This window comes from Ceratotherium simum, chromosome 25, assembly GCF_057802395.1.
Source record: "Ceratotherium simum simum isolate JZ-2026a chromosome 25, ASM5780239v1, whole genome shotgun sequence".
Taxonomy (NCBI): domain Eukaryota; kingdom Metazoa; phylum Chordata; class Mammalia; order Perissodactyla; family Rhinocerotidae; genus Ceratotherium; species Ceratotherium simum.
This window is the reverse complement of record NC_141924.1, coordinates 47,601,448-47,614,011: the sequence shown is the minus strand read 5'-3', so window position 1 is coordinate 47,614,011 and position 12,564 is coordinate 47,601,448. Positions and strand designations below refer to the sequence as shown.

General features: G+C 37.6%; 1 protein-coding gene across 4 annotated transcripts in view; it reads left to right on the top strand.

Annotated features, from left to right (window-relative positions):
- The window catches only part of SLC9B2 (solute carrier family 9 member B2), a 47,401-nt gene that overhangs the window by 23,976 nt on the left and 10,861 nt on the right, over window positions 1–12,564 (top strand). For all 4 annotated transcript variants that reach the window (XM_087449176.1, XM_087449175.1, XM_087449174.1 and 1 more), the window contains 3 exons: window positions 1,083–1,189; window positions 3,549–3,698; window positions 11,390–11,498. In XM_087449176.1, coding sequence (XP_087305302.1) covers window positions 1,083–1,189; window positions 3,549–3,698; window positions 11,390–11,498 — 366 coding nt within the window. The remainder of the gene's footprint in view (window positions 1–1,082; window positions 1,190–3,548; window positions 3,699–11,389; window positions 11,499–12,564) is intronic.

The following is a 12,564-nucleotide window of genomic DNA, read 5'->3' as shown; positions in this document are numbered from 1 at the left end:
GGGCTGGTTTTAGCAAGGATTGTGATGTGAATTCCTCTGATGCTGTCTCAGGGCTGATCAGGGTCCGTAAGGGTCCCAAGTTGTCTCAGTGATTAACTTCGGTCCTTCCTGGTAGAGAGAGGAGGAGACACCTTTACAAATTTATGTCCTGATTTTGGGCAAATAGTGGTGGGGGCAGGGAGATTTTCTTGTATCTGTTTCTTCTCAATTGTGTTCAGCTCAAAATAATTCTTATCCCCAAGTGGTATATTTGGGGTGACGTATTCTGTACTCTAAAACACAATAACAAGAAACCACAATAACTAGTTAGTACATTTTTTCTTAGAACAGTGTGTGAAGAAGGACTTATGTGTTGAGCAACTTTAATATAATTTTCTGCACAATGTGCTAACAAAGATTTTTTAAAGTTTCCTAAGTTCTGAATGCTATGGGGGAAAATATAGGTTCTATTTACCTCTGTATTATGATATTTCAAAGAAGCTAAGTACCAAATAAAGATTCTTCTAAGAGCAATTTCAAAAAGAATTTGTTTTCAGGTTTGCTGTTAGAATAAACATTTGAGAAGAAATGAGTCCTCTATACTCATCATACTAAGAAAAGATTCTTGATTTTAATTGCCAAATTCTTAAGTTACTGTATTCTGTACATATCAAAGCTAAGAAAATCAGTGTACATTTATAATTTAAAAATCAGGCTCTTAAATGACTGTTTGAAAACTAGATCTGTCTTCTCACCCAGCCTATGTATATCATACCAATTAGCTCTAAATTATGAATTTTATCTTTCATATTTTCTTAGGTCCTTCAAGTAAATTTTTTTGAAGTCAACATACAAAAGAGTGCACAAATCATAGTTTATGCCTATTTTGAAATTTATCTCCAATAATATGCATACCTTTCTCATAAGATAGGCCCATTTTATTAGACATCTTGAGTCACATATATTTAAGAATGTGGAGAGCGGGAAATATTTGTAAACTTTTCCTTCTGTGTAATTAGATGCTTTATGTGATGATTGAAGTCAAGCCTGTGTATTTACGGATTTAGAGTTCTGACTGAAGATTTTTTTTATGTGTTTTTAAGGCTCCATGGTTTTTAATGTCCTCAGAGGCGTTCTGGAGGTAGTAATTGGTGTGGCAGCTGGGTCTCTTGTTGGATTTTTTGTTCAGTACTTTCCAAGCAGTGACCAGGTAAAAGAAACCATCTGTGAGAGAGTTGTGCACTAAAATGTCATTGGAAAAACATTCTGGAACAGTCCCCTCAAAGCCCACGTGAAGGACATACATTAGAAAATGGTCCCCCCATTTTAAATTTGCTTACTGCTGTATCAGTGCTGTCTATGAGATTTATGAAGAGAGCTAAATGTCTAAGATTTTAATGCAGTCCTGGAATTTATTTCTCTAATTTATATTCTGTATACTTCAAATTTCACTGTAAAACATCAATTCCAAAATAGTAGAATATGCAAATCTTATTTTTAAAATTAATTTATTTTTAATTTTTATTTTATTATTATTCCTAATACTCAAATCAAGATATAAAATGGCTTTTTGGGCCCCCTTTTTTAGTGTCAAAATACCTTAAATTCTAATACTATCAAATAGATAGACTTTAACATCTTATTAAAATATAGTCTATTTTGGGGGCCAACCTAGTGCCATAGCGGTGCCACTTTGGTGCTCCACTTTGGTGGCCTGGTTCGCTGGTTCGGATCCTGGGTGCGGAGCTACACACCACTCATCAAGCCATGTTGAGGGGCCATGCCACATAGAGCAATTAGAAGGATGTACAACTATGACATACAATCTGGGGCTTTGGGGAGAAAAAAAGGAAAGAGGGAGGAAGATTGGCAAATGATGTTAGCTCAGGGCCAATCTTCCTCAAAAAAAAAAATATATATATATAGTCTATTTCTCACCAAGGAGATCGAAGTTCTTTACTGTACACAGTGATTTCTTAATTATTTCCCTTTACCCTTTTTAGTCTCTTATGATAAACATATAAAAATTTTTTCTTTTCTAGAAGAATTGGCATTATTTTGAGATTTCAGAGCATTTTGAATGGAATTCAAACCTTAATTAAAGTAGAGCTTTAATTAAGAAAATTAATATTTCCATTATCAGAATGTATGTTGATTTGAATTTTTATTGTGTTCCAAAAAACTCCAGGTAAAATTGTCTGTAAAAGATTTCATGCATGCATAAAAGAAAATTATAGTATTTTCTAATTATACAATACAATAAAAAGAAAAATGATGGCTTACATTTTGTTGCTTACTGTATATAAAACGGTGTGATAAGTTCAGTGAAGCACCACTGTGTTCAGTAGGGCAGCTACATGCAGCTATAGCAGATTCAGAACATTTCCAGAGACAGTACAGATATAGAAATTTCCATCATCACTGAATGTTCTGTTGGGAAGCACTGATCTGGTGCAATCCACACAATAACCCGTGAAGAGAGTGCTATTTATATGGCCATTTTACTGCCGAGGAAATTGAGGCTCAGGGAGAGGTGACTTGAACAAGGCCGTGTAGCTAGAAGGCAGTGGAGTCGGGAATGAACTCAGTTCATCCACCGCCAGAGCCTGCGTGCCTCCAGGTCAAGCCCCTCTGAGGACCTGCTGGCTTCCAAAGTGCTCGAGAAGTTTAAAGGCTGAACAGGGAAAAGTCAAGAGGAAGAAGTACACATTTCTTAGAGTTTAAAAATCAACAACAACAAACTACTCTCAGCCTGTAGTCTCTTAGAGCTTCTTGGTATTCAAAGATTTAAAAAGAAAAACCAGGCCCGGCCCGTGGCTTACTGGTTAAGTGCGCGCACTCCGCTACTGGCGGCCCGGGTTTGGATCCCGGGTGCGCACCGACGCACGCTTCTCCGGCCATAGTTGCACATACAGCAACTAGAAGGATGTGCAACTATGACATGCAACTATCTACTGGGGCTTTGGGGGAAAAAAAAAAAAGGAGGAGGATTGGCAATAGATGTTAGCTCAGAGCCGGTCTTCCTCAGGAAAAAGAGGAGGATTAGCACGGATGTTAGCTCAGGGCTGATCTTCCTCACCAAAAAAGAAATAATAATAAAAAGAAAAACCAGGAGACCATCACATTAGAGAGTAAACAGAGAGCCTAAAAATAGTAGAGATATCATATCTTTAAGCTTCAAAAAACCCTGTGATGTAACTGCTTTCAGGGAGGAGGAAACAAAGCGTGGAGAGGCTAAGTAATGTGGCCACATGGCCAATGGTGTGAAAGAGCTCCAGTTTAACCCTGATCTCTCTGGCTGCAAAGCTCATGCACCTTTTTCTGCTATTCCTTTCAGCCCCATGAAATTCTGCAGAGGAGGCTCACTGGTGTTCCCGAGAGAGGAACCTAACGTTTGTACCTGTGCTACCTCTACTTCTGCTAATGAAAGAAAGTAAATGTTGTGTCGTGCATTTATGTGCACAGACACAGACACTGTTATTTTCTACTAAGTCCTGAATATGTGAAAATCAATAACTAGAAATAGTTCTCGGAAATACTTGAGCTGACCCAGCTTTTTCCTCCTCAAGGACAGACTTGTGTGGAAGCGGGCATGCCTTGTCCTGGGGCTCTCTGTGCTGGCCGTGTTCAGCAGTGTGTACTTTGGTTTCCCTGGGTCAGGAGGACTGTGCACACTGGTCATGGCTTTCCTTGCAGGCGTGGGATGGACCAGCGAAAAGGTGAATTTCATTTTAACTTCTTCTCGTGACTGCTTTCTGATCAGATTAATTTTTTTTCAGGTACTTTCATAATATCAAATTGATAAAATTATTTAATCATAAAATCTATTTTCTATGCATATACAAATGTATGACCAAATGCACACCCTCACTTCCTTTTTTCCCCTTACATACTGATCTATAACTTTATGTCTTTACTTAACATCTATCATGATTATATTTCCATGATGCCTTCTTCATTCTTTGTAAGGGCTGCAGAGTACTGCATCATATAGCTGTACTGTACTTTATTTATGCAGTCTCCTGGTTAAATTCAGTTTAACAAACATTTAAACTGTTTCTAGTTTTCTGCTAAGACAAAAAGTGCGTCAATAAAATATCCTTACATATACAATATTTCATAGACTCTAAGACACTATCAAGTCTAAGAAGCACCATTATTTTACACACTACCAAGAGAGAAAAAGAATACTGCCCATGAAACTATGACATGACATCCTAATTTCATAAATGTTTAAATGTGAAAAAGGATGTGTCTTAAAATCAACAAAATATGGCATATCTTTGAGTTTATCTATAGGATAAATTTCTAGAAATAGGATTTCTCTATGAAAGAGTATGCACATTGATATTTTTGATAGTATCAATTTGCCCTTTTAAATGGCTGTACCAATTTATATTCCCACCAACAGTATGTGAGATGATCTGTTTTTCTGATCTGAATATTTTCTATCTTCAGATATTTTGCTAATCTGATAGGTGAAAAATGTATCTCATTATTGATCTGATTTGATTTCTTTACAAGTGAAGCTAATCATCTTGTCATACATTAGCCAGTTTGTTCAAAAGCCTGTGCCCATTTTTTATGATTTTTTCCTTACTGATTTTCAAGATCATTAAGATTATTCGTTTCTTTTATATGTATTATGGAAATTAGCTGGTTGCCATTTATTTATTTTAATTTCAAGGTACATTTTTATGGATCTGGACTTGACAGGATCATATACTATTCTGTTTCATGAAGAAATTAGGTGTAGGTGACCTAAACTAAATGCAGACACATCATTTGGGAAAACCGAAGACAACTGTTCAAAATAATTAAGCTTAAAATAATACCATATGGAAAACTACGTGTAGGTTATAAGTCTTGAGATTAGGTATGTGACGTATTCTGTTAAATGGTCTCTGCAGAGATCTGTGGGACAGAATTTCACTTCATTTCAAAGAGTGTTCAGGGAGGAGGCTTTCACTCCCTCAGAGTGCGGTTATCAAGTCAGGACCAGTGCAATTGTGAGTCCTCTTGCTTTAGAGGACGATGGATTGGTGGGGCTGCCTGGAGCCTTGTGTAGAGGAGGGTGTTGAGGCCACAGGAAAACAGGCTCAAATGGATTGGGCTTTGAGGGAAAGGAGAGTCTCTTTGAAACCCTGCTCTAGGCGCCAGCTGGGCATCTGGGGGTGCTGCCTCGTCATCAGGAGGCTTGGCTATAAGGCTTATTTCAGGTCTACTTTTTCTTTTCTTAGCAGCACCTATATTATTAAATTCTCCTTTCTGATTTCAAGTAACTTCACATCTGACAAGAGCAAAGCTCAGATGTAAACAGACTTCCTAGTATAAATTGGGTCCTCTTATCATCCCTCATCTCTCATAAACAGCTGCTTTTGTCAAAACATGTGTTTCTCCATGGCTTCCCTTTACTTGCGGGCCGAGGCAGGTGATCACACATCACTGGTCAGTCTTGGGTCTGATCTCATCTCAGGACACAGGGCTGTGCTGCCTCCTCAGCTTCTCTGAGCGCTCACTGCTGTGTGTCTTCCAGCCTCACTCTTGAGCACTCTGATCTACTCCTTTGCCCCGGGACAGAGATCACAGTTGTCACTAGTGAGGGGACGCCCCTGCATGTGCATTGTGACGCTCCTCCAGCGTCTAGGAAGTTTGCCTGGCATTAGCATTTTACAAACCATCCCTTCCCTTCTTCATGGTAAACTTTTTTTAGCATTTAAAAAAATTAATTACCAAAAAGAATATTTTTTAGAATAAAGTTTGATTTCTGAGTATGAAAGCAGTATATGCTCATTGTAGAACTTGGAAAAAATTTTTAGAAGTCAGAAATAAAGGGAAAGAAAAAAATTATTTGTAATTCCTCCACCTAAGGCCAACAGCTCTGTAAACTAAATATTTTGGTTTATTTCCTTTCATTTATTCAACAGGAAAATTCTCAAATATGCTTGTAGTAAGTTTCTTCAAATTGAATTTTATAGTTAAATGCTTTCTGTTGTCACTTCTTTAAAAATCTTCAAAAATTACAACCAACTCATTATATTATACTGTCATGGGTGAAAAGAGGGAAGGGAACTAATAAATTTTTATTGCCACTCTCTATGGCCTTGTGCTAGGCCCTAAGTGGATATTCTCATTTATTTTCACAAAAAAAAAGCCTTTGAAAAAGTATTAACCATTTACATTTTATAGAGACTATAAGTCAGAAAGACTTAAATAACATGTCTAAGGTCACAAAATCAGAAGGTGGCACTGGGATTTAAGCTCAGGTTTATCTGACTCCAAAGTGACTTATGCTAACCATAATGCAACAATAGCATCATTGTGCAGGGCACATTTTTATATTTTGACATCTATTTGAGTAACACATACCAAGTGTATTAAAAACATCATACTTCTAAACTTTGCAATTTAAGATTGTCTCTAAATTAATGATAGGATAAAAAGATAAATAGTAAAAAGGAGCCATATCATTTGGAATAGAGCATAAAAGAGTAGTTTTAGCAACAGGGAATTCAGGGGGAGACTGATGCCTACTGCAAGTGGACATTAGCTCTGGGCACAGATGACAAAGGAGGGGAGGGAACTTTGGTCGGTTCCAATTACACGATTCTTCAGAAAAACTATGATGTGTGTCATATAGAAAAGACTGTTATAAACCAAAACAAATCATCTATTTGTTTGCATTTCTCATAACTTTACCTGAATTGCCTGCAGCCCAGCTGCTTACATAGAAGGTCAATGTAATCCCACAACCCAGAGAGAGAACTAGGAGCCTTTTTTTTTCATATTCACCTCTGGTTACTCTCCTATATATGTCTCTTTATCTACACACAGACACACAGACACACACACACACACACACGTGGATGCACCATGAGCTTTTTTAAACCATTCTCTTATAGCTATATATTTAGATTATTTCCAGACTCTGCTATTTTAAATTATGCTAAAATCCAATATCATTTCCTTAGGGCAGATTCCTAATGCTAAATTTTTTGGGTCAAATAATGTGAACATTTTTAGGTTTTTGACACATATTACCAAACTGGTTGCTTTCTAGGGTTGTATCCATTTACTTTTCCACCAGTAATATGTGAAGTACCTATCTCATTACATCCTCATCAGCTTAGAATAGTGTTTATCAAACTTCAGCATCACCTGTAAGTCTTGTTAAATTGGATTTCTGGACCCCACCCCCCGAATTTCTGATTTAGTTAGACTACAGTGGGGCCTGAGAATGTGCACTTCTGATCAGTTCCCAGGTGATGCTGATGCTGCTTGCCTGGGGACCACACTGTGAAACACTGCCTTAGAATGTGATTGTTTTTAATCTTTAGCTTTACTGATAGTAAAAAGTGATATCTTGTTTTCTTTTATGCTTCCTTGATTAACAATAAAATTGAACACTTTCATATACTTAGACACTTGTATTTTTTTCTTTTTCTTTGATAGGTCTTTTGTCCATTATCTTCTGAAGTTGAATGTAATGATTATTGATCTGTAAGATACACACACACACACACACACACATCTACCTATATGATAGCAGACCTTTGTGCCTTTTATTGTTCATTTTTAACACACAAATATCTTGTATTTTCACATGGTCAGATCTATCAATCTCTTATTATGACCTTTCCTCAACAGTTTTTTTTCCTTAAACATCTCTTTGCTGGTGAAAGCTTACATGTTATCTCATTTATTCTTTACAGTAACCTTGAGAGGGACATATTAGGCCCATTTTACAAATCAGGGTGCCAAGGCCTGGAGATAGTAGATAGATTGCCTAAGGCCACCAAGCTAGTAAGTGGCAGAGCCAGGATGAAAACACACCATTTGAGTAGATGAAAATGATTTCCTAAAGCAAGGGAAGAAAACGAATCTTCATTGAATCAGTTATGTGGCAGACACTCTCCATATCTTTCCTACTTCTGGAGGCACCAAACCAATGAGTCCAGGTTTTGGGCTGCTTTTCTTCCTTGTTCCATAGTATAGTGTAGGGTCTGAGCGCTCAGACTGCCTGGGTTAATCTCAGCCCCACGACTTAGTAGTTCTATGACCATGTACAAGGTATCTACCTTCTCAGTTCTCGATTTCTGTATCTCTAAAGTGGGGAATGATAATAGCAATAACTTCATAGAGTGGAGGATTGAGTGAAATGTCCTATGTAAAGCACGGTGCTCAGTCAGAATATGCTAATTATTTCTATAACTACCTCTAGAGCAGCAAACATAATAAAAAGAGCATAAAATTTAATATATGGAAATTGGGATTCCAATCCCAGAGATTCTACTGTCTAGATGTGTAATCCCAAGCAAGTCACTTACCATCTCTAATACTCAGTTTCCTCAAGTGTAAACTGAGGAAAATAATAATATCTAAAGAATTATTGTAATTCTTATGTGGGGAAAAGGAAATGAAACACGTGTAAACTCAGTGCTATAGCAATATTGTTATTGAGTTATGCTTTGAAAAGCTAAAATGTTTTATAAAATTTTCTTTGTGGCTGTAGTTTTCTGACATTATTTTGTACTTTTCTGCTTGGTTTTCCTTACAGTCTTGCCATTATTGTATTCAAATGCACTCTCTTTTTTAAAGCCTTTTTTACCTATATTTTTCATCTATTTTCAAATCCAATGCTTCTTTTGATGACCTTTATAGTTATGAGATGTTTTTCTTGATATATTTTGGATCTTCTGCATCTTGAAATGTTCTTCTCTCTAAGAAGAGAAGTGTCAACGTAAGTAGATATTTAACACATGATGAAACTTCCATTTCTCTTAACTTTCCCCTTTTGTCCATCCTGGAAGGTGATGTATATTTTTGAAGGTTCTTACTAATGGTGCATACAGATGTGTAAAGTGGCCTTAACTTTCAATGGACAACACAGTCTTCCCTGAGCTCATATCTTCTTTTATACTTAGCCTATTCAAAGACTCCGTTTTCTTTCTTCTTTTTTTTCGCTGAGGAATGTTCGCCCTGAGCTAATAGCTGTTGTCAATCTCCCTCTTTTTTTTTTTTTTGCTTGGGGAAGATTAGCCTTGAGCTAACACCTGTGCCAATCTTCCTCATTTTGTATGTGGGTTGCTGGCACAGCATGTCTGATGAGAGGTGTAAGTCCATGCCCGGGATCCGAACCCATGAACCCAAGCCGCCAAAGCATAGCATGCCAAACTTAACCACTACACCACAGGGCCAGCCCCTCCATTTTCTTTATAAACAAATTCATTTTAGTTTTGAAGTTATGAAAAAGCCACAAGAAAATACATTGTGGCTCTTCTCCCATTTTTAAGTTTTACAAGATATAAGCCCATGTCTGATGTTCAATTAGTCTAAAATGTTACAATCAAAAACCAAATTGTGAGGCCAGCCCCAGTGGCCTAGTGGTTAAGTTTGGCATGCTCCGCTTTGGTAGCCTGGGTTCAGTCCCCGGGCACAGACCTACACCATTTGTCTAGCAGTGGCCATGCTGTGATGGCGGCTCACACAGAAAATAGAGGAAATTGGCAACAGATGTTAGCTCAGGGTGGATCTTCTCAGGAAAAAGCAAAAAAACAAAAACAAAACAAAACAAAAAAATTGTGGCCTTTGTCAAAGTTTAGAAATAAAAACAATTTGATAGAGAAAACTCTTTAGGCCTTTGCTTTCATTGGAGTTCTGAGTACATGAAATATTTTTGAGTACTTCCATTTTTCCAGTGTGATGGCCTCCCACACACAAAAAAATATGGTATATCATTTTAATTTGTGTTTCTCTGATTACTGAGTTTTAGTATCTTATGTGTTTTGGCCATTTGTGTTTCTTCTTGTATGAATTACTTATGCATATGCATTGGCCATTTTTCTATTAGATTCTGTCTTTTTCTTATTGATTGGATATTGCTCCTTATTCTGTTACACATAGTACAGATATTTTCTCCTGGTTTGTCACCTATCATTTTTTTTATGGTTTCTTTTGCCACAAAACATTTTAACTTTACTCTAGTCAATTGTGTCAATCTTTTCCTAGGGTTTTTGTATTATGTGTTATAAAGCTAGTACTTATCAATTAGGGTCTTATAAGGAAAAAGAAATCATATACTCACTGGAATAGGGAAAGTTTATTATTAACCATACTGGGGATCAGATATCAAGGGGTTGTCTTGTAAGATGTAAAGAGGCCCGTAAAGAATATCGGAATAGCAGCTATAAACCCCTAGGACTGAGATGGAGCATCCCCTTCCACCTCCCCACCCCGCCTGCTCCTACCCCCAGGGCTCCAGACTTTGTTAGAGCCTTGGTTCACTGGATGCCAGAGAAGTTACCGTGGTGCCCTGCCTGCAGAATTTGCTGGAAATCTACTCTACAAACTTGCAGGAAATCCACTCTCTGGGGTACATGAGGAGGTATGTTGCCCAAGGGAGTTGGCTGTGAAATCACCCCAGGAGTAGGCTGGGGAAGCTTCTGACTACTGAGTGCTGCTGGCCATGATGCACTCTAGGAGCCTGGCGCTGGAGCAGCCACCTGGGTGCTGCTGGCCGCCGTGCACTCTAGGAGCCTGGCGCTGGAGCAGCCACCTGGGTGCTGCTGGCCGCCGTGCACTCTAGGAGCCTGGCGCTGGAGCAGCCACCTGAGCTGCAGAAGCCTGTTGCTGAAGGATCCTCTAGTAGGAGCCACAGAAATCTGGAAGAGCGCCTCCCTCTTGCAATATCTCTTCAATGCCCTCTAGTGACAAAATTTAATATGGTCCAGCTAGCAAAGGAGAAAGGTTTAAAGGGTCCAGCTCCATTTTCTGCAGAGCAACGATGAAAGAAGGATTTGGAGCCACTGGGTAATACGTTAATAACTGGCACAGCACTTCACTGTACCTGTATTTTGTTTTTGTGCATGATTTGAGATAATCATAAAGAGTATTTTTTATAAAGATAAAATTGGTAACAATTTAAAGGTCCATCAATAAAGAAATGATTGAATAAACTATGGTGCTTCCATATCATAGATTACTATGCAGCAATAATGAGGTACATATCTAGATATATGTACAAATATTACAAGATCTTTAAATCATATCGTTGAATGAAAATTAACATAAAATTTTAAACTGTGAGATAACACTAAGTATTATAGTATGTACACATACACACATCATGTATTCAGAAGTAGAAGTCCTCCTGAGATTACTTTATAAGACTCTTTATAATTAACATCCTTTTGCAAACCAACACCAAAGCACCTCATATAATACCTTAACTGTTTTAGAAGTATCTTTATGTGATTTTTTGCTGTATTCTAGCTAATTTCTTATTTACAGATGCCACAGAGATAAAGCCTATCTCAGGTCAAATTGGCTCAAATTTAAAATTAGTAAAATTCTTAGAACTTCTAACTTCACGTAATAAAAATCCATGTGTGTGTTTGTGTGTTTCTTTCAGGCAGAGGTTGAAAAGATTATTGCAGTTGCCTGGGACATCTTCCAGCCCCTTCTCTTTGGACTGATTGGAGCAGAGGTATCTATCATATCTCTCAGACCAGAAACTGTAGGTAAGAATTTCAAAGTAGTACTTTTGCTGAAATCAACTCTTTTTATATTCAGTTGAAATATCTTTAGTAGGTTTATATTCAGTGGTTCCAACTGTCACAATTATATAAAAAGTTAATAATGATCTAAGTCCGTTAAATAGTTGGTTAGAAATAGTTTGTCAATGGAAGACAGTAAGTTTTATGCCTTTAATATTGTTCCTTGTAAAGAAAATGACACTGCTAACTACTATCAAGAAAATGCAGGCCTTAAAATTTTTTTCCAAGGATAAGAATGTTCCTCTAGCCTTGTCCTGATCAAGGGCCAGAATTTGAAAGATTACTAGTCAGTTCTATAATATGTATCCATGGAATAGAAATGTTTTTTCATTCATTCTTTTATTCATTCATACATTTCCAAGCCATCATGTTAAAACTCTTGACTCGTAGTACCTCACTTAAAAATTAATTTGCACGCATAAACAGACGGTCCCTGACTGACGATGGTTTGACTTAGGATTTTTTGACTTTACCGTGGTATGAAAGTGATGCGCATTCGGTAGAAACCATACTTCGAATTTTGAATTTTGATCTGTTCCTGGGCTACCGATATGTGGTGGGATCCTCTCTAGAGATGCTGGGCAGCAGCAGCAGCCGCAGCTCCCAGTCACCATGCATTCACGAGGCTAAACAACCCATAGGCTTACAACCATTCTGTACCCAGACAGCCATTCTGTTTCTCACTTTGAGTACATATTCAAGAAATTACATGAGATATTCAACACTTTATAATCAAATAGGCTTTGTGTTAGATGATTTTGCCCAACTGTAGGCTAATGTAAGTGTTCTGAGCACGTTGAAGGGAGGCTAGGCTAAGCTAGGATGTTTGGTAGGTTAGGCATATTAAATGCATTTTCCACTTATGATCGGTTTATCAGGATGTAACCCCATCGTACATCGAGGAAGATCTGTACTCACCATTTCCTTCTTTCCTTGCATCACAGTAGTTTTCCGTCCATACTAGGGATCCCATTCTCTGCCACCTCCTTCTAGATCTCACACATAGATTCCTTCCCTTTTCTCATACATC